This window comes from Crocuta crocuta, unplaced genomic scaffold (assembly GCF_008692635.1).
Source record: "Crocuta crocuta isolate KB4526 unplaced genomic scaffold, BGI_CrCroc_1.0 scaffold348, whole genome shotgun sequence".
Taxonomy (NCBI): Eukaryota; Metazoa; Chordata; class Mammalia; order Carnivora; family Hyaenidae; genus Crocuta; species Crocuta crocuta.
In genome coordinates this window covers 4,171,721-4,190,494 of record NW_027529573.1, presented here as the reverse complement: position 1 = coordinate 4,190,494, position 18,774 = coordinate 4,171,721, and the positions used below count along the sequence as shown (strand labels likewise).

General features: G+C 59.9%; 1 protein-coding gene across 1 annotated transcript in view; it reads right to left on the bottom strand.

Moving 5' to 3' along the window:
• The window catches only part of TTC28 (tetratricopeptide repeat domain 28), a gene marked incomplete at its 3' end in the record, with an annotated part of 610,006 nt that overhangs the window by 11,536 nt on the left and 579,696 nt on the right, over positions 1-18,774 (bottom strand). The window contains 3 exon segments of the mRNA XM_077761493.1: positions 1,669-2,389; positions 4,311-4,490; positions 15,022-15,166. Coding sequence (XP_077617619.1) covers positions 1,669-2,389; positions 4,311-4,490; positions 15,022-15,166 — 1,046 coding nt within the window.

Sequence of the window (18,774 nt, the reverse complement as noted above, 5' to 3'; positions counted from 1 at the left end):
CTTCCCTGGCCCGGCCGCCATCCTGAGGAGCGATGGGCCGTTCCCGGACACCTGCGACGCCTCTGGGTCTGTGTGCAGCGCGCAGGGGGCTGGGGCTGCCAGACGCAGGGCAGGAGGCACCCTTCTCTAGTGGCAGGAACGAGTAGGCTGGGGGCCCGCACGGCGGCCTGTGTGCTGCCCCCCGCCCCCCACAATAGCGCTGGGGGAGGTGGACAGAGCGGTCTCCTTGAGCCGCCAACAAGCTTAGGTACCACCTACCTGCCCCCGGATAATGGAGAAAAGGGGGCTTCCAAGAGCATGGAGGAGGCAAGGCTGTAAGGTTAGCAGGGCGGCATCATTCAGACACCACCGTCCCCAGCACTGAGCGGGGACTCGTGTGCTGTCTGTCACTAAAACAAGGACAAAACAGCACACGCAGAGGCCCGCTAGGGAGATGGGGAGGGCTCCCCCAGAGAGGGGCAGGGTCCTGTTGGGAAGAAGTGCTGAGCACGGGGCCCAAAGCCCCTCTGACTGCCGTCCCGTGCTGCTGGCTGTTGGGGGGCCGCCGCCAGGCCCTGCTTTCCGTACCTCCTGGTGGGGGAGGCAGCTGAACCATGAAGTCCGGCCTCGGCACCTGCCCTCCCTCCCCTCACAGAACGGCTGCCAATGGGAGTTCTCTTCAGCCGTGTGAGCAAACAGGGCGGATTCTGTTCTGTTCCTTTCAAATACCTTTCAAGAAAATACTGCACCTGTGCTGAGTGTGTGAAATAGGCAAACATTTCCATTTCTGAACACGCTCAGCAGCCGGGTGCCACCACCGGCCCTCGTGGCTCTATAAATGTTTAAAGATCGTTACCCCCCACCCCCCGAAATTGGCATTTCTGTTTCTCGAGAATTCAGACAGTCTGTTTATGGGTCAGTCCCATTGCTACAGCGTTGGTGGGAACTTGGCCTTTGGTTTGGAGTGTCCTGGGGAGGTGTAGGGGCCGATTCTGCGAGACAGCCGGCCACAGGCTGACGCATCGTGGGGTGCATCCGTGACATGGCCCCGGCTGGGTGAAGCCGGGTGGGAGAGCTGCGGGGGGCGGGTTGGACTTTGTGTTGGCAGCCTGTCAGGGAGGGCCTCCCGCACGGGAGGGTCCCCGGGTGCGCCCCTGTCCCACCTCCTGTGACCAGATGTCACAGACAACACTGTCCCTTCACTCCCAGACCTCCGAGCTCATGGCAGGTCTGCTAAGGGCACGTGCTGTTGCCACTCCTCCAGGCAGTGTCACACGGACCACGACGCTGAGCTCCAGAAAGGGCAAGGAAGCTGCCTCAGGTCACAGAGCCCAGACACGGAGCTGGGTCAAACCCAAGTCTCCCGATGACCAAACCCCGGGGCCTTGTACCACATGGCTCTTCCCTACAGTCAGTCACGGGGCCTCACACGAGGGCGCCAAAGATGGGCCCCCCAGCACACACTAGCCTCAGGGGAGGTCTACGCTCACACTCTGATGGCAGACTATTCTGCAGCTTCCTCGTCAGAAAGACCACTTCAGTACCTGGTGGTGAAGGGCAGACTGGCAGGAGGCCGGAGTCTCCGCAAACACAGCCCTCTCCCTGCACCTCCCCAGGGCCCCGCCCCACCCTCCCCGGGGGGCTGTAAGGGCCGAGCCCGGGCCCGCTGGCGGGTGCCGGCGCTCCTACCTGCCCAGTTGGACGGGTGCGAGAAGGCCTTGCTGCTCTGCACCGCCTTCATGGCCTCCCCCAGGGCCGCGCTGGCTTTCAGGCCGTTCAGCAGGGAGGAGTAGAGGGTGTGGAGGAGCATCTTGGAGGCAGCCACAGGCACAGGCCACAGAGACACGAGAACACACTGTGCGCCGGCCGCCAGGAAGGCCCGTGTCAGCGCGATGACCCCGTCCGCCGTGACCTTGCTGTTGGACTCCTGGGAGGAGCCGAGGACCACCAGCTTCACGGGAAGCCGCAGGTCCAGGACGTCAGCGGCCGTCAGCAGCAGCTCCTGCAGGGGCGGGCAGTCCGAGATGCTGTCCCCGTCGCTGGCGTCGTCCTGCACCCGCAGGGACTCGGGGATCGTGTAGGGGTGGCCGAAGGAGCTCTTGCTGCTGGCGGGGTTGCCGTCCACGCTGGGCGTGAGGACCAAGGCCGACAGTTTCCAAGAGATGTGGGTGGCAAAGTGGACGCACTCGGCCTGGGTCAGAGCACTCATGACCCTCTCCTTGGTGGCCACGCTGCCCACCAGGGGCTGGCAGCCTAGCAGCTCGGACACCATGTAGGCCTCCTCCTCGGCCGACGGCATCGGCCCCCACAGCCACCTGTCCATCACGGCTGACGGCAGCTTGGGGTTACCGACAACGGCCGCCATGGACGTGGAGCTGGAGGGTGTGGGCGGGTTCTTCCTCAGGTGAGACTGGAAGGGAAGACAGACCAGCACACCACCCATCAGTTGGTGGCCCGGTGGCCCGGTGGCCCAGCCCCCTGCAGCAGCCGGCCGAGCCACAGGCTTCCGGGGAGTGCAGGGCTGGGCCCAGCTCGGCTGCACCTGCTCCCCCACTGACCCCGTTCACTCGAATGTTTGACACCTTTTATACCCAGGTGCTGTTGTCACTGAGAATCACACCTGCTATATGACAAGCCCTTGACAATGGGGACTGGACGGTGGGGGAGGGGGCTCCCCTGTTTGTGCAGCCCCGGGGGCCCTGGGGCAGGAGGCGAGGGCGTGTGGGGCCAGCCTGCCCCACGCGTCTCACTCCCGCAGACCTCCCTGCGGGCCCCGAAATAAGGGGGATGCCCGTTCCCGAGGAGTCAGGGCTCAGAGGGGTGACAAAAGGCAAGTCCGTCTCAGCAGAGCCGGGGTGACTTAGGACACTCTGTACTGCAGAGTTCACAGTGGGCCTCTGCTCTGTGTGCTGCAAAATAGAAACATCACCAAATTCTAAAATCAGCGTAAAGAATCCAACAAAGTTTCTGGTTTCCCTTCAGAGGTGCCTTTTGATGCTCTGGGGGAGACATCAGGTATCAAATTATTACAGAATAACTTGCTGGTGGCTCCACGTGGTGATGCCTCAAACGCTGGGCAAGAGACAGGCCACCTTCCCCCCGCCCCCCAACAGCAGGCTCACGGTTGTCATCAGCACGAAGCTCTCTCAACATGGGCTGCCTCTGCCCCCCTGGGGGTCTCTGGCAGCAGACGCAGCGAGCGGCCCCCATGCAGGACATTGTCTAGCAAGGCCGGCTCCCTTCGCATCTGGGGTTCGTGCACGGACACACAAAATACTCAGAGGAAATAGTTTCTTTCCCTTTGAACTGATTCTCTTCCATGAGAAAGTTACAATCCAGTCACAGAACACAGTCAAACAAGTGAGGTTTCCCAAGCCCCGAGAGGCAGAAGCTGCCCTGGTTTGAACCACGTCAATGACCAAGGTCAACAGAGGCTAAGGCAGGTCTCAAGGGGGCTGTCCACACCCAGGGTCCAGGATTTGGGTTCCTAAATGAGCCACTTTCTCCCCCTAGGAGGAGCCCCGTCTGAGCTGGCTCTGCCTGTGGGTCTGCGGGGCTCTGAGGGCGGCGGCAACTTGCGGGCATTTTCTGGTTTGAAGGCTGGGTGGGCAGCTGGGCTGCCAAGTGCGTGCCCGGCGGGTCGGGGGCCATGAGGGTCTGCGAGGGTTTGGAGAAGGGGAAGAGCCTCGGGGTTGGCTGGAAGGCTCTCTAATGAGGCAGGCAGGCCGAGGAGGCTGTGGGGGGCGACCCAGGACTCTGTGGATGGCCTACTGTCACCCTCTTGATTTTTGTGGATGTTTCTTCTATACCAACTCCTGTGCTGAATGAGATCCGAATCCCTGTTGGTCCCCCGAAAGCCACCTCATTTGTGTTCGGTTCTTTCGGTGGCCTGTGAGACCCTTCCCCACTTGACGGTAATCTCATTTGTGACCCAGCCCTGTCTGCGGCCCCCGCCGTGGGCAGACTCGGCGCCCAGGCAGTGGGCAGCATGAGGCGGGGGGCACTGGGGGAAACCCCGTTCCTCAGATACTCAGCCTGGCCTCGGGCCTGACCCGGTGCCTCTGAGTAGCTCACGACCTTGATGTCACAGCAAAGACATCTGGAGAGAAATGACACACATCATGGCTTCCTGGGGCAGTGAAGAACAGTCAGGGTCAGGAGGGCTGTCCCTCGGCCTCTGGACGGATCTGCTCCCAGGCAACCTACCGGGCCGCAAACTACAAAGTTAACACCGTGAAGAGATCCCGCTCTGACCCCGGGGAGCCCAGCCCGGCCGGGAAGACCGTGGTCTGGGACCCCCTGCAAGGCACCGCAGCGGGCGCAAGGCTTACCTTGGACTGCGGGCTGAGGGAGCGGATGGACGGCACGGCGATGAGGGCGAAGCGCTCGTACAGGTACTCATTGGACGAGCTTCCCTTCAGGAGGGCGAAGGGGATGAGGTAGAGCTCCCCCTCCAGGACCAGAACCAGCTGCCGGTGCCGGCCCACGGGGCCGCTGGAGTGCATCAGGCCCTGTAGGGAGTGCAGACGCCTGAGCCGGGGCCCAGCGGGTGGGGGCCTGCCCGCACGGGGCGCTGCCGAGCCTGGCACAGAGGTGTGCCCAGGGAGCACCGGGCAGGCCCAAAGCGTCCACGTGGGGGCATGCGTGGCGGCTTGGAACTTCACCAGGTGGGAGCTTCCATCCACCTCACGGGCCCTGCCCAAGGGGGAGGTTGGGAGCCAATCCCTGTATTTTATTTTATTATTAGAGAGAGAGTGCATGCGAGTGGGAGAAGGGCAGAGAGAGAGAGAGACAGAGACAGAGACAGAGAGAGAGGATTTCAGGCTGAATGCAGAGCCCGACATGGGGCTCAATCCCATGAGCCTGGAAACATGACCTGAGCCAAAATTAAGAGTCAGACACTCAACTGACTGAGCCACACAGGTGCCCCTGGGGGCCAGTCTTTTAAGTCAGCAGGGCAGGGTGGGAGACCAGTTCACCAGTCAAGGAGGGGGTATCCCACGAAGACCAGGACTGGCCCCAGAAGGTCTGTGGGAGGGAGGAAATTGTTCCAGAAAGAGCCCTGAGAGTCATGCACTGCAGAGGGCCAGGCCAGAGGAGGCTACGTTGGTTGGGAAGCCCTCAGAGCAGTGTAGGTGTGACTGCTCTGTGATGCCTGACCTGGGCCCCAGCGGAGCGTGAACAGAGATGATGCCAAAGCTGCTGCCACATGAGGGGATGCCACCTGGAGCCCGCCCGGGGAGGGGACTGTACACAAGCACGCAGTGCCCAGCTGCCGGCCCGGCCCTGGCTCTGGGGACAGTCACAGCTGGGTGCCTGTCACCCTCACCCCTGCTAGCCTGTGCTCCGCAGGAGCAAGCATGCGCACCTAATTCGTCTGATGTGCTGCCGCGGGCTCTTGGCTGAGGCTGCGCAAGGCACTCAGCTAACCCCACGTGACACATGCCTGGTGGGAAGTTCAGTCTACAAACCCCCCCATGGCTCTTTCTCTTTTTAAAATTTCCAGATGCATCAAAAGAAAGCAGAAATAAAAACTACTAGGCCAATTTGCTTGCTGTTTACTTTAAGAGCTATTTCCCAAGAGGGGGTAAAGGAATCACTGTACAGCCCAGGGAGAAGGAAGTGGGGGTGTGTCACACTGTGATGACTTTCTGGGTTGGCCCAGGGAGGCAGGGAGGGCTGGGTGCCTGCGGCGGGCAGTCCCCACCCACAGTGGCCACATGGAGGGCCCTGCCTGGCCCTGCAGGTGGAGGTGGCCCTGGGAAGCAGCACTGGAGGGCCCTGACCTTGCTGATGGGTCAGCAGCCTAAACAGTGACAACCACTCACTGCTCAGCGGGGCCCCCCCATCCCACATGTGGGCAATGTGGGGGCTCGGGCTATCGCCATGTGCAAAACCAGACCCACCCCCGGCTGATCCAGCGTCACCAGGCATTTGTTGGACGAGATGCCAGCCCCACCCTCACAGGCCCTCCCTGGACTCCAGCTGCCGGGGCCCAAGCCCCCGATAAGTCCCTGTCAGGTGTCACCCATAGGTCGTGGGCTTCCCCGGGACACACACCACTCTTGAACAAGTCCCCAGTCATGACAGCATGCACCCATGGGAATCAGAGTGGACAGAGGGGTGCTGGGGCTGGTGAGGGTGTGCCGCTGAGGCTGGAGGCCGTTCAGAGAGGCGTCACTGGCAGGGTGTTTGCAGGGATTCTGTGAGCTCTGCCTGCAAGGCCTTATCTGGGGCATCAGCCTAAACGTGGATGACGTCATGTCCCTTAATGCAGCGTGGGTGTCTTCCCTGACAATAAATTCTCATCTCAGGAAAATACAAAGCAAAGCCACACTGAGATACCACCTCACGCTGGTCAGAGTGGCGAAAATGAACAAATCAGAGGACTCTAGATGCTGGCGAGGATGTGGAGAAACGGGCACCCTCCCACACTGTTGGTGGGAATGTAAACTGGTGCAGCCCCTCTGGAAAACAGTGTGGAGGTTCCTCAGGAAACTAACACTAGAACTCCCGTATGACCCAGCAATAGCACTGCTAGGAATTTACCCAAGGGATACAGGAGTGCTGATGCATAGGGGCACATGTACCCCAACGTTCATAGCAGCACTCTCAACAACAGCCAAAACATGGAAAGGGCCTAAGTGTCCATCAACTGACAAATGGATCAAGAAGATGTGGTTTATCTATACGATGGAATACTACATGGCAATGAGAAAGAATGAAATCTGGCCATGTGTAGCAACATGGATGGACCTTGAGGGTGTTATGCTGAGCGAAATAAGTCAGGCAGAGAAGGACAGATACCGTATGTTTGCACTCATGTGCATCTTGAGAACTTAACAGAAGATCATGGGGGAGTGTGTGTGGGGGGGAGTTACAAACAGAGAGGGAGGGAGGGAGACTCTTAAATACAGCAAACTGAGGGCTGATGGGGGTGGGGGAAAGGGGAAAGTGGGTGATGGGCATGGAGAAGGGCACTTGTTGGGATAAGCACTGGGTGTTGTATGGAAGCTAATTTGACAATAAATTATATTTAAAAAAATAAAAATAAAAATAAATAAGTTCTGGTCTCTACGAGGGGCAGTCAGCGTCATGTGGCCCTGCTACTGGGAGTCCGTCCCCCTTACCAGGCGGGGGCTTCTCCATCAGCCAGGGAGACCGCGGAGAAGTCAGGCATCTGTGCCCGCTCGCAAGCTTACAATGACATACTCAGAGAATGTACACAAAAGCCCCTTACTTAACGAGGTGGTATTAAATATAGCATCACCGCAGGAGTCTAAGGTGACAGCCCCAGAGGGTAGGGGTACCTACCCAGGACGTGACCGGCTGGGGAGGGCCTGGCCTGGGCAGAGAAGGCCCGTGAGGTAAACAGAGAACAAGGCTAGGGAGAGCCTGGCCTGAGGACAGATGGGGACACGCAGCCTCATGGGCTGTAGGCCTCTGCCCCGTGGAGTCTGTGGACGCACCTCTGATGATGTGTTCAGAGGTAGCCGCGTCACAGGGGACGGGGCTGTGCATGCTAACGCCAACGAGGAGACGTGCACGGAGAGAATGGGACAGGAGCCTGGCCAGAACTCGGTGAAGAGGGACCACAGTTGCGAGGAGAGGGGAGTCTCTGGAATTTGAGCCTGGAGATGGGTAGAGTTTTCCCTGAATGCACTACATACCCCGATTCACAGGTCTGGGTCCTCTCAGAATGGAGGCTTGTGGTTGGTACTGAGCTGTGCAGGCGCAGCCCCGAATGGGACTCCTATCCAGACAGTATGGAAGGTGGCAGGTTACAGCAGCACAGGCCTGGGGGTGGACGGGCCCCACAGCAGGCTGCCAGCTCTGGTTAGAAGATGGGGGATGGACTGAACATGCTGGACAAGATGCCCTGGAGACGGGTACTGGATTTTCTGCATCCAGGGTACACGTGCACTGCCCTCATACCGAAAGATTAGCCATAATCCAATGTGAACTTGAAAATGGAAAATAAAGTGATGTTTCTTTCCAAATTACATATTGTCTATTAGATGGAAAAAGGAAGGACAATTCGAGGAAAGGCTGCTCTGCGCCTCTGCATGTCAGTCTAGACAGGGTATTTGTTGGCTTCTCAAATCCTGGGCTTGTATGATAAACGAGCTCAGCATCAGCCCCATGCCAGCAACTAACACATTCCCACAAGTTCCAGTAAAGACGCCGACTTTCTGACTTCTGAAGTTTCTAGAAATGGATCTTTAAAAATAGCGTTAAGATAAAAAGGCCAGGGGTGCTAAAACCTGTCTCCTCCCCCGGGGCCTTGCCCATCCCAGCGTGTGCCAGGCCCAGGGCGGAAAAAGAAAAGGGAGAGAGCGAGCGCCCCAAAAGGGAGGCCTGGCAATGAGAGGCTTCAGGCTAAGCCCAGTTTTTGCACCGGGGGCGGGCTGTTCCTTGAGACGGGGCAGGCGGCGGGCACTCTGGAGAAGGGTGTCTGGACAGCTGTTAGACTCGGCTCCTGACACCCTGTCAGCACCTGCCTCGTGCCGGGTTCCCGCAGAAAGGTCTCCTGTGGCGGCAGCTCGGTGCTGAGCTTTCTCAGGGGAGGCCGTGGAGGGAAGAGATGCTCCTGCTGGCCTCGGTCAGCGGTGTGTGTGTGTGTGTGTGTGTGTGTGTGTGTGTGTGAACGTGTAGTGGAGCCCAGAATGTGTGTGTCTGGGACCCTGCAGTCTAGGCCTGGCGATCACCTTCCCACAGCCCTTTCTACACGAACACCGGGGCTCCGGGGAGCGTGGGCCTTCAGCAGGCTCCCTGCCCCGGCAGGCGCCTGGACTCGCACCGCTCGCCCTTGCCAACCAGAAGCCGATTGTCTGCCCTCCTGCCGCCATGCAGGGGGTGGCCTTTGCTTGCCAGCAACCGAAGACGCGCCCCTGCCTGGCCAAACCAGGGGGCTGAGCCACACCTTCCAGGGGTCCACCCTTTCCCGGGCGAGCTCCATGCGGCCTGTGTCCCGGCTGCTGGCTTAAGTGCTATGTGCTCCACACAGGCCCCTGGGGTTCAGAGGACCTTCCTGCGTTCCCAACATACAGTGAGGGAGCCTCGCTGTTGCTAGAGGACACAGGGACCCCCTCAGAGTGTCACAGCAGCACAGGCCAGAGGAATAAACACCCCAATTCTGGCTCCACAAATTCTGGGGCAGATTCAACTGGATAAAATGGACTTTATCATCTACAAGGATTCCAGAAGCAAGACGTGCTGGGAATCTGGATAATGCAGAGCCGTGCTATAGGCTTGGGATTTTTGTCCTGACTCATACTTTTGATCGAGTGAATTGATCAGACCTTTTTAAGGTAGAGAAACCTCTTCTATGATGCTTCTGGGAGATCCTAGCATCATGGAAGCCTGCACACAGTTTCAGCAAATATCACATACCTGTTGGAAGTAATGCTCAAACCATGACTAAACTCTACAAAGACTGTAGACGCTGTAATCCAACGAGAAATGCAAGAGAAAGGTCAACCCCTCGACTATTTTCTTTGGCCAGCCAAACAAACCATCGGTTTGCCTGAAGAACCAAATAAGGGGAGGGGGTCGGAATTTCGGTCCTGGGGAAAAGTGGCCAACAGCCAGCATAGCCAGAAGGGTCTGGCTGCCCCCGTGTCCAGCTTCAGCTCAATCAGCCAGACAGCTGCGCATGCTGCAGGCGCCTTGTGCAACAACAGTCTTCTCTTTCTGGACCGACCTGGTAGAAATGAGCCCGTGCACCCCTGGGGCAGGAACCTGCCGCGGTGAGGCTGGGATGGCCACCGTGGGACATCCACTGGAGCAGAGCCAGAGCCCAGCAGCACTGACCTAGGTGGGAACACCGTGCTCCTCGTGGGAGGCCACACATCGGTCTGGGCGCTCTCCCCGCAGGTTTCGGTGCCCCAGAAACCGGATGGAGCTTCCTGCCTCCGGTTTTCCTTCTCCTAATCAGTTGTAGAAAGGTTTGCTGTCCTTGGGTGACGTGTGGCCTCGTTTGAATATTACTACAGATGTCTCACTCAGAAATCAGTTAGGCGGGCTGGCGGGTGGGCTGGCGGCCCTGAGCCTGCCAGTCTCAAGGGCCTCATCCTCCACTCCGTAGTCTGGAGGGTAGGTCTGTTGTTTCCAGGGACAAATGCTCCCTGGCCATCTCCAAACCCTCAATCTATGTAGAAAACAGGCACCTAGGTGGTCAGTCTCGTCTCCTGGGGCACTGCTCCGGGGTAAGCTGGTTTATCAGGCTACTGGATTTTGCAAGAGTCCTCTCCCCCGGAGTGGTAATTAAAGGCACGACCCAGGCAGAGCTGAGCTGGGCCCCTGTCTCATATGCACAGATGAGAGGCTTGGTTCCCAGAGCCCCAGGGCTCAGGAAGGTAGTTTACTAACCTAACCGACTTGAACTACAAGTTTGAAGTACGTTTCTGGGGATCCTGAAACAGGTGAGCCTATGTCAACAGGCAGCTCCCTTCATCGAGAGCAGAGGTGGGCAAGGAATACTTTCCTTCTGATCCTAATCATTCAGTCTTTCAGTCTGTCCTACAACCATGGTTTCACGAGTGTAAATACAGGAAACGGAATTGGGGTAAATGGAGTAATGATAAGCAAGGATGACAGGGATTAGAACTAGAAGGAGTCCAAATTCCAGTGGCCCTGAAAGGCCCCCAGATCTGGGCCTCTGGAGAATGAGTCGAGCAAATCTTAGGCAATGCTCTACGTCTGGCTCCGTGATGGGAGCAGCCTCTGGCTTTGGGTGAAGCCCTGTGTGCAAACTGACGGGTGAAATGGGACCTGAGTGGATGAGCGGCTCCCACTGAGCAGCCTAGGGGGCCTCGTAAGTCAGGCCCAGAAGCACGGCTTACTGTCTTCTACTCTAGTTTGATTAAAAATAAATGCCAGGGACACAAACAGGGTCTGGGCCCTTTCGCGCTAAGCACTTGCGACTTTTCTTTGGTGACATTTTCTCCTGTGGGTGTCAGACAGGACTTGACTTGATGTCTGATGACGGGTCCCGTGCAGATACGGCTGGGCCCTCCTGGAAGAGGGCCAGACGTGCTCGTCCCTGACAGCAGAGGACGGCGTGGTTCCAGGAAAGAGCCACGGCCGTGTTTCCCTTAAGCCAAATTACATCAAATACTGGTAGAAGCCTAGGGTAAAATATTGTTCTGTTCCACTTCTCATACTGTCTGACAGTCCCTTAGCCACAGGACTGGGGCTAAACAAAGGCAGTTGTTCAAATAATTATAAGCCCCATGTGAAGAGGCTAATCGTTTTAGTCTTGAAGTGTCAATGATTTATAAGCTTGGACCTTCGTCTCTGATTTGTTTTTTCATTGAAAATGTGGAAGAGGGTCTGGCCCTGCCTGGTGGCTGCCAGGCCGGAGCGGGTGGGTGGTGTCCTGTCGCCCTCTAGTGGCTGCCATGGAAGGCGGGTGTGCTCGCCTGAGGAATGAGCGGAAGATCCGGTCCCCTAATCCACCAGGGGGCCTCCCTGCAGCCCACCCCACACGGGAAGCCACCCGCTTCGCCGCCTCCTCGTCTGTCTGGACAGTGTGTCCCCAACACATGTCAACAAGTACCTGTTGAACGAATGGATGAAACTTCTCAGTCAAGTGTTTTTACTGAGGCACCAGGGACCCCTTCAGGAGCCTCGGACAAGCTCTTGCTCTGACCATGTGCTCTACTGGCCTCTGACAGGTTTCACTCTGGCTCCTCTGAGGCCGCCTACACCCCTTGACAGTATTTGAACACCTCGGCCACAGAGGAGAAGAGTTTAGCTATCAGAAACTAAGGACACGCTTTCAAACTCAGTGCGCCATGGCCAGATGGGGCCGTACCCGAAGGTGGGCATGGGGGCCGTGCCACGTGTGTTCACATGGCCCCGGAACGGCATGCTGGCATGCGTCCGGTGGCCAGGCCTTCCCCTTCCTTGGGTGGCTCATCAAGGCTGATTTTGTTCGCTGCTCTGACGTGGTTAGGGCCATAAATCCTGCCCAGCACCCCTGGAGGAGCACAGATGTCCGGGAGTGAGCTACCACTCAGCTTGCTGGCACATTTTTACTCTGTCACAGGGGAACGTACTCAGGGGAGAAAAAACACAGGGCAGATGTGATAAACTTGTGGAATCCTTAAGAAGGATGACTTGAGGCTGCGGCAGCCCCTCTCCTGGGGAAGCCCTGCATGGGGTGGGGGGGGGGCACCTCTCCCAGCCCGCGCTTCTGCCTTGTACCGCTCTCCCGCCTGGAAGAGCCCCCTCCCGGTCACCACCCTCCCCTGGCTCAGTGGGGCAGGTGTGGGTCCCCTGCAGGCATGTCGGAGGATGCGTAATCCTACCCGGAAATAAGCCAGGATCCGGGCACCTTGCCGGCTGGCAGGGTCAGGGACTCACTGGATTCCAAGCTGCGTCACAGCAGGCCCAGCCCCTTCCTTCTGCTCCCTGACCTCTGGGAAAGCTCCCAAGCGGCACAAACTGGCCACAGAAGACCCAAGGGCCGTTCTGTGCCTTGGGCCCTCTGCTTGTATGCCCACAAATGAAGCATTCCACAAACATCACCCCGTGTCCACATGTCCCAGGCCCTGTGCCGGCTGCTGGGGACGCAGAGATGAGGGACCGTCGTTGCCTTCATGGAGTGTGGGGTGGGCTGAAGGGAGGGAAGGCGAGGATCGCCAAGAGCTAAGTTCTGAGTCTGCTGAGGAATGCGGTGCCATGAAAGACATGGGGTCTACGTGGAACCCAGTGATGGGTGGGGAGGGGTTGAGCCTGCAGGGTGGTGGGAGAAGAGGGCAAGGAAAGCGTCAAGGAGGAGGGTACACTTGAGTCGGTCCAGAGAGAGGTGAGGAGCTCGTCAACCGCAGATGACCGGAGCCTCCAAGTACATGCTTGGTCGCAGCCAGTCTCCATCTTTGCCCTCCACTCCCTGCCCGCTCTTCACCCTCCCCACCAGCCCCTTCCACATTCAGGGAATAAGTCATCTGGGACCTAAATGCAAAAAGGGAAAGGCACTCACACAGAGGGCCTGAGTGAGTGGACGAATGGTGGGTCCCCAGAGCCTGTAGAGGGGCCAGGGATCAGTGCAAAATGCAGAGCGCAGGGCGAGCGGGGAGTGGTAGTAAGCCACCAAAAACGGTCTGCATGACAGCTGGTGGTGGTAAAGGAAACCTGAAGAATCAGCCTCCGGGCACAGGCATATATTGCTTCCCTGAGATGTGGCACATAAATCACGCTCCAGAGGTGTGGCATCGGAGGCGCTCTGAGCTGGGCGCTCCCTGCAGTCCTGGCCCTTCATTAAGAAGAGGACGCTGAGGGGACAACAGTCCTAAGGACAGGACAGCCCAGCGCGCTGCAGGGAAGGAGAAGACAGGCCTGCGCCTCTGTGCTGACGGGCCCGGAGGCCTGAGGTGCCGGGAGGGGCAGTGACCGGGTCACAGCAGCCTCCTCACGCCAGGGGCTCTCGCTGCTTCTGCTGCCCTGCGTGCCCCTCACGTGCCGCCGCGCCCAGCCCTGCTCTGACCCGGCACGCTCTGGGGCCGTCCTCGCTCTCTAATGAGGACACAGGCACTAGACGAAGAGCAACCGATGGCTGAGGTCGCCCGGCCAGGGGGGAGCAGGGTCAGAAGGGAGTCCAGACGGCAGCCGCCTCTGGTTCCCTGAGTGAGGGGAGTCTGGAAGGCCCAGGCAGGGAGCATAGCCTCCTGAAAAATACTGGCCAAGGTGACATGTGTCCTTGGCTGGCCAGGCAGGGACACACAGAAGCATTTCCTGGGAATGAAGGAATCAGGGTCAACGCGGGGACCCCTGCCAGTGGCTGAGGTGGACAAGGGCGCTGCGGGGCGGGGGGGCACCCAACATCTGCGAGACAAACCTCCCATCTGGCTGCAGGCAGCCGCCGGGGCAAGCAGGCCCGGAAGGCCTGTGGTCTGCTCCCTGAGCGCCCGTCAGTCCTGTGCTCCGCCTGAGAGCCAGGCGCCACGGGTGCAGGCGCTCTGGGCTCTCCTTGGGGCCTGTTGGGGACTGAATGTTTGTGCCCCCCGAATCCACACCTTGAAGCCCTAACCCTCTGTGGGGTGGTACTGGGGGGGGAGCTTTGGGAGATAACCTGGTTTAGATGCGGCCAGAGCCCCATAGTGGGGCTGGGCCGGGACAAGAGGAAGAGCCCAGAGCTCCACGCGAGACAGTGAGAAGAGGGCCGTCTGCAGAACCGGAACAAGCCGGCGTCCTCACCCGGGACAAGAAGCCTCCAGAACTATGACAAGTGGACATCTGGACCACCTGGTCCGTGCCATTTTGTTAGAGCAGCCAGAGCAGACTAACACAGGGTCATATACAATGGCATCTGATAGGCTCACCATTCAGGTGCGAAAGACCGCCCAGCCCTTTGGTGCCCCCACCCGGGCGGAGAGCCGCATCCGCAAGGAAGAATGATGTGCCAAGACCAGAGCCACAGAAGCCCACTGAGGCCGTTCTCAGCCTTCCCAAGGAAGACTAAGTGAAAAGGTGTCCTTGACGCCGGACTCTGGGGTGGAGTCAGTGGCCCCTGATGGTAGCAGGGGCCGAGGAGTCTGTTACCCGTAGACAGCATGGCCCTGGCACACACAGCTCAGGCCAGAACCCCCCTCCCCAGGGGCAGGTGGGAGGTGGGGAAGCCGTCCAGCAGGGGGAGGCAGAGCAGGGGCATGTCCCTGCCGGCCTGTGCCCAGGACTACGTGGGTGGCGGGCTCGTGCTGACCATTGCGGGCCTCCCTGGGCCTCCGGGGGTGTGGACTGCTGAGAGGAGGGGGAGGGCAGCACTTCCTGTGGACCTGACGCAGCTGGAGGGAGCAGGCTCCCCCTGTACCCGGCAGCTGGACCCTGGGCCGTCACCCGCTAACCAGCAGCCAGCCTGAATGCGCTCCCAGACACCGGCTGAGAAGCTGGACGGAGGTGTGTGTTCTGGAACCCTCCCGCCCACCCCGGGGCCCAGGAGCCCATGTTGTGTGTGAGGGGCACACATGGGTGCTGAGTGGTAAATGATGCGTCCTGATGCTCAGAAGCCTCTTGGCCCGGGGGTGGGGGGGAACTTACCCCTTCCATGGGTGCTATGAGCAGGTCGTACAGGGCACGGAGAGGGGGCCTGGCGAACGAGCTCTGCCTCTGGGGGAGCGAGGAGGCCCCGTCCTTGATGGGTGACATGGCGCTGCTGGCCAAGCTTGTCATGCTCTGGCAGCTCCTGGGGACAGAAGGGCAGGGGGTCAGGCAGGGAGCGCGGTGTGGGGGTGGGGGGTGCCACTCTGCTCGCCCCGTAGCGCTTGGGTCCTGGTCCGGGAGAGGGCGGGTCGGAGGCTGCTCAGCAGGGCCCGGCCCGGCCTCCCTCCCCTCCTCTCAGGTGACCTGCACAGAAGGGGACCTGCAGAAACCGCAGGGCGAAGCGGCTGCACACAGCAGCCGACATGCCTGCGGGGTTTTCCCGCCCCAGCAAGCGTCGGGAGCGCCGCTCCAAGGGTCTCATCACACCCTGTGTGCAGCGCCTGTGCAGGCCGGCGTGGCCGCTGCCGGGACGGACGGTGCCCCACGGCCGGTCAGTCTCCGGCTGGAGCCGGATGAGACAAGGGGACGCGGGCCCCAGCCCGGGGCTCCGGCCAGCCGCCGCGCACCTGCTGGCCCCGCGCACAAGGCCCGGACAGACCCCGCACAGCGGGCTGGCGGCTGCGGGCTTCTGTTTGCTTTGTAGCCTGTGCTCCGGTGCTGCCAGAGTTTTACTAGTATAGGTGGCATTCTCGAAACAAGGTCCCTGAGGGTCACACTCCCAACACAGGATGAAAACATTCATTTCCTGGGGCGCCTGGGGGGCTGACTCTTGATTTCAGCTCCGGTGGTTCCGTGAGCTGTCAGCAGGAGCCCAAGGAGCCTGCTTGGGATTCTCTCACTTCCTCTCTCTCTCTGCCCCTCCCCTGCTCTCTCTCTCTCAAAATAAAGAAAGAAACCTCAGGAAAAAAAAAAAGTGTTTTCTGAGCACCAGCTACCTGCCAGGCACGGCTGTCGGCCCTGGGGACCTACAGAGGACACGCAGCACAGGTGAGCCCAAGAGAGTGGGCGGGGAAACCCGCACACTGACCATGAAGGGCCAGGCCGCCCCCACCCTTCCTCCTGAACCTGCCCTGCCACTCGGCCAGAGGGGCCTCAGCACAGCCCCGGGACATCTCTGCACGACCGCTGGACAGTCAGCGGTCTCAGCCTTGGCCCAGACTCCACGAACATTTTGGAGTTTCTGCTACGCACTCAAGGGCCTTAAGGGGGAAAGACCAGGTCTGACACGAGGCCCACCTCCAAGAGCTTGACCGCTCCCTGAGAGAAGACCGGAAGGCAGCGCTCCCTCCCGGCCTGGACCCAGGCTATCTAAGGAAACGATGTGGAGGGTCTGTTGGTGTGTTCCAGGTAGAGCTCTACCCCTGGCTTCCCCCCACCCCCCTCAGTGTTTTTGGCAACGTCCCGCCTGACCTAGATTCTAGGGCTGTGCCACGCAGAGCTGTGAGCGCCCCGGCACCCCCGCCCCTCTAAACGGAGGGAGGGCAGAGGACTCGGAGGCGGGGGAGCCCGCTCACGTCCGCCCTTCTGTCTCCTAGCTCAGGAAACGTGTCATTACAAGCGACTGGGGCTGTGGTGGCGTGTCTTCACTGTCAGAGCCAGCGGAGCGGAGATAACCCTGGAGTGACACTCACAGGCTCTCTTAATTCCGCGGCCCCCACGGCGAGGAGAGGTGTCCCCCAAGGAGAGCGCCAAACTGCTCTCCATAGGAGACGTCCTGGCGGAACGCGCGGTGTCTGTCACAGGCCTGTGCGTGCTCGCATTCCCGGCAGACAGAGATCACGGCCCAGGAGCCCGTGCCGCCAGGGGTCAGCAGGACAGGGCGGCGACTCTCTGCTCGGTGCCCTCTCCCTGCACCCTCCCTCTTCACTCCCGGGAGAGGCCTCTGCCTGGGTGGTGGGCCTATAACCCCACAGGATGCCTCGGCGGAGTCCGACTGGTCTGGCTGCAGGTGTCCAGGGCAGGTGCTAGGTCCCCAGCCGATGCTGTGGGCACAGGTCTCCACAATGACCGCCGCTGGGGCCCCCCACAAATCCCAAGGTTCTGAACTAACAAGCTTCTGGAGAAAGAGCCCCCGTGAGCTGCCCTCTGGGCTAACAAGAGACCAGTGTAGTCCAAGGGCACGGGGAGCCCCAAGCATACCACTTACTCCAAAAGCATAGAACCACATGCTGACGCCCCCTGCTGGCAGTGTGAGGTGCTGCCATGTGCGTTCGGGAAGCAGCCAAGGAAGCGCCAGGGAGGAGGAGGTCTGGAGGGAGCTGGAGGTGGGGAGGTGCCTGGGGAACAGACCCGCTAGGTGCACATCCCAGCCTGGGCCGCTGGGCCTGGCTTTCTGCGCCTGCACAACTGGGAAGTGCTGCCCACAGGCCCCAAGTGGCGGGACGGGAGAGGGCCGCGAGGCACCCGGCACCGCAAGTCACTGTGAGTCTCAGCTGATGGGACAGCGAGGGAGGCAAAGGCCTGGGCAGGAGGGTGTGATCCCAGAGCGCAGGCACAGATGGCTTTTTACTGAAACCCATGCAGTGCCAGGGGCATCTAAAGGGCCTGACGACGCTAACCTATTCCACTCATGCCACTGCCCGCCGCGGGCCAGGCCTGCAGGTCCCTGCACGGGCCACAGGAAAGGGAACGGCTCCCTCAAAGGTCTGGGGGCCCCAAGTCACAGGACGCTGACCAACTGCTGGTCCGCAGAGCAAGGGAGGGCTTTCTGGGAGACGGCCATTTGACGCAGGCACCATCATCTGGAGTCAGCTGCCCGTGGACAAGGTGGAGAAGGCCATTCCAAGCTGAGGGAATGTGGGGAATGGCACAGACGTGGGGATAGAGACTGAGGTCACTGGGGCAGTGAGTGTGGGGGACACACATGCCAGCTGGGCCTGCGGCTCCGGGGCTGTGCTGCGGGGAGACCAGGACCCTCCGCAAGCATCAGGCCTGTCTCAACAGGGAGCCCCTGGGCCCAGGCTAGGTCCTTCCCTGGGACGACCAGAGGGGCCCGTCTGATTCTTTCCCTGGGAACCTCCCCCTTAGTCTCTAGGGCTGGGCCTGGCTGAGCAGCCACCATCAGGCTGTGTCACAGCCCCCCCACCCCCATCCCCACCCCCAGCTCTGGGAAGAATCAGTCAGAGGTCCTTGGCCAGGACTGGGAGACACATGGACAATCAAGGCGCCCAATTACTCTGAGGCAGTTTCCTGGGATACCCTCTAGGGCAGCTGTTTCCAGGTAGTGCAAATTCCTCACGAAGCAGGACCCGGGCACCCCAGGCCACACAACCCGCCAGTGGAGGCCCCATGTCGGAGCCACAGCGGAGCCACCCTGCCTGCGGCTCCTGACTCTCCCAGGCTGTCGAGCCCACCCCCACATCCTCTCTCCTCCCTGACTTCTGCCCTTGGACGCCACGGGAGGCCGCCTCGCAGATGCTTGCCCCCGTCCCTCGCGAGGCCCGGTGCGTCTCAGATGAACGTCTCTGGAGCCCCAGCTCCCTGGCACTGACCCCGGCTGGGCCAGCCTGGGCAGGCATGCCTGGAGCCGAACACGTGGCGATGCCCCAGAGATCGAGCCTCTGACCTGTCCTGTTCAGTGGAAAGCACCTATCCCCAGAGATACCATTTTCAAAGTAAAAACAAAAGCCAAGAAAATAGTTTGTGTTTTAAAAAAACCCCGACCAACCTGAAATCACAATTTGAGGTCAAAGTAAATGCATTTGACTTTCTTTCCCTGAACGAGAGGCATCTGTGGCTTGAACTCAAGCC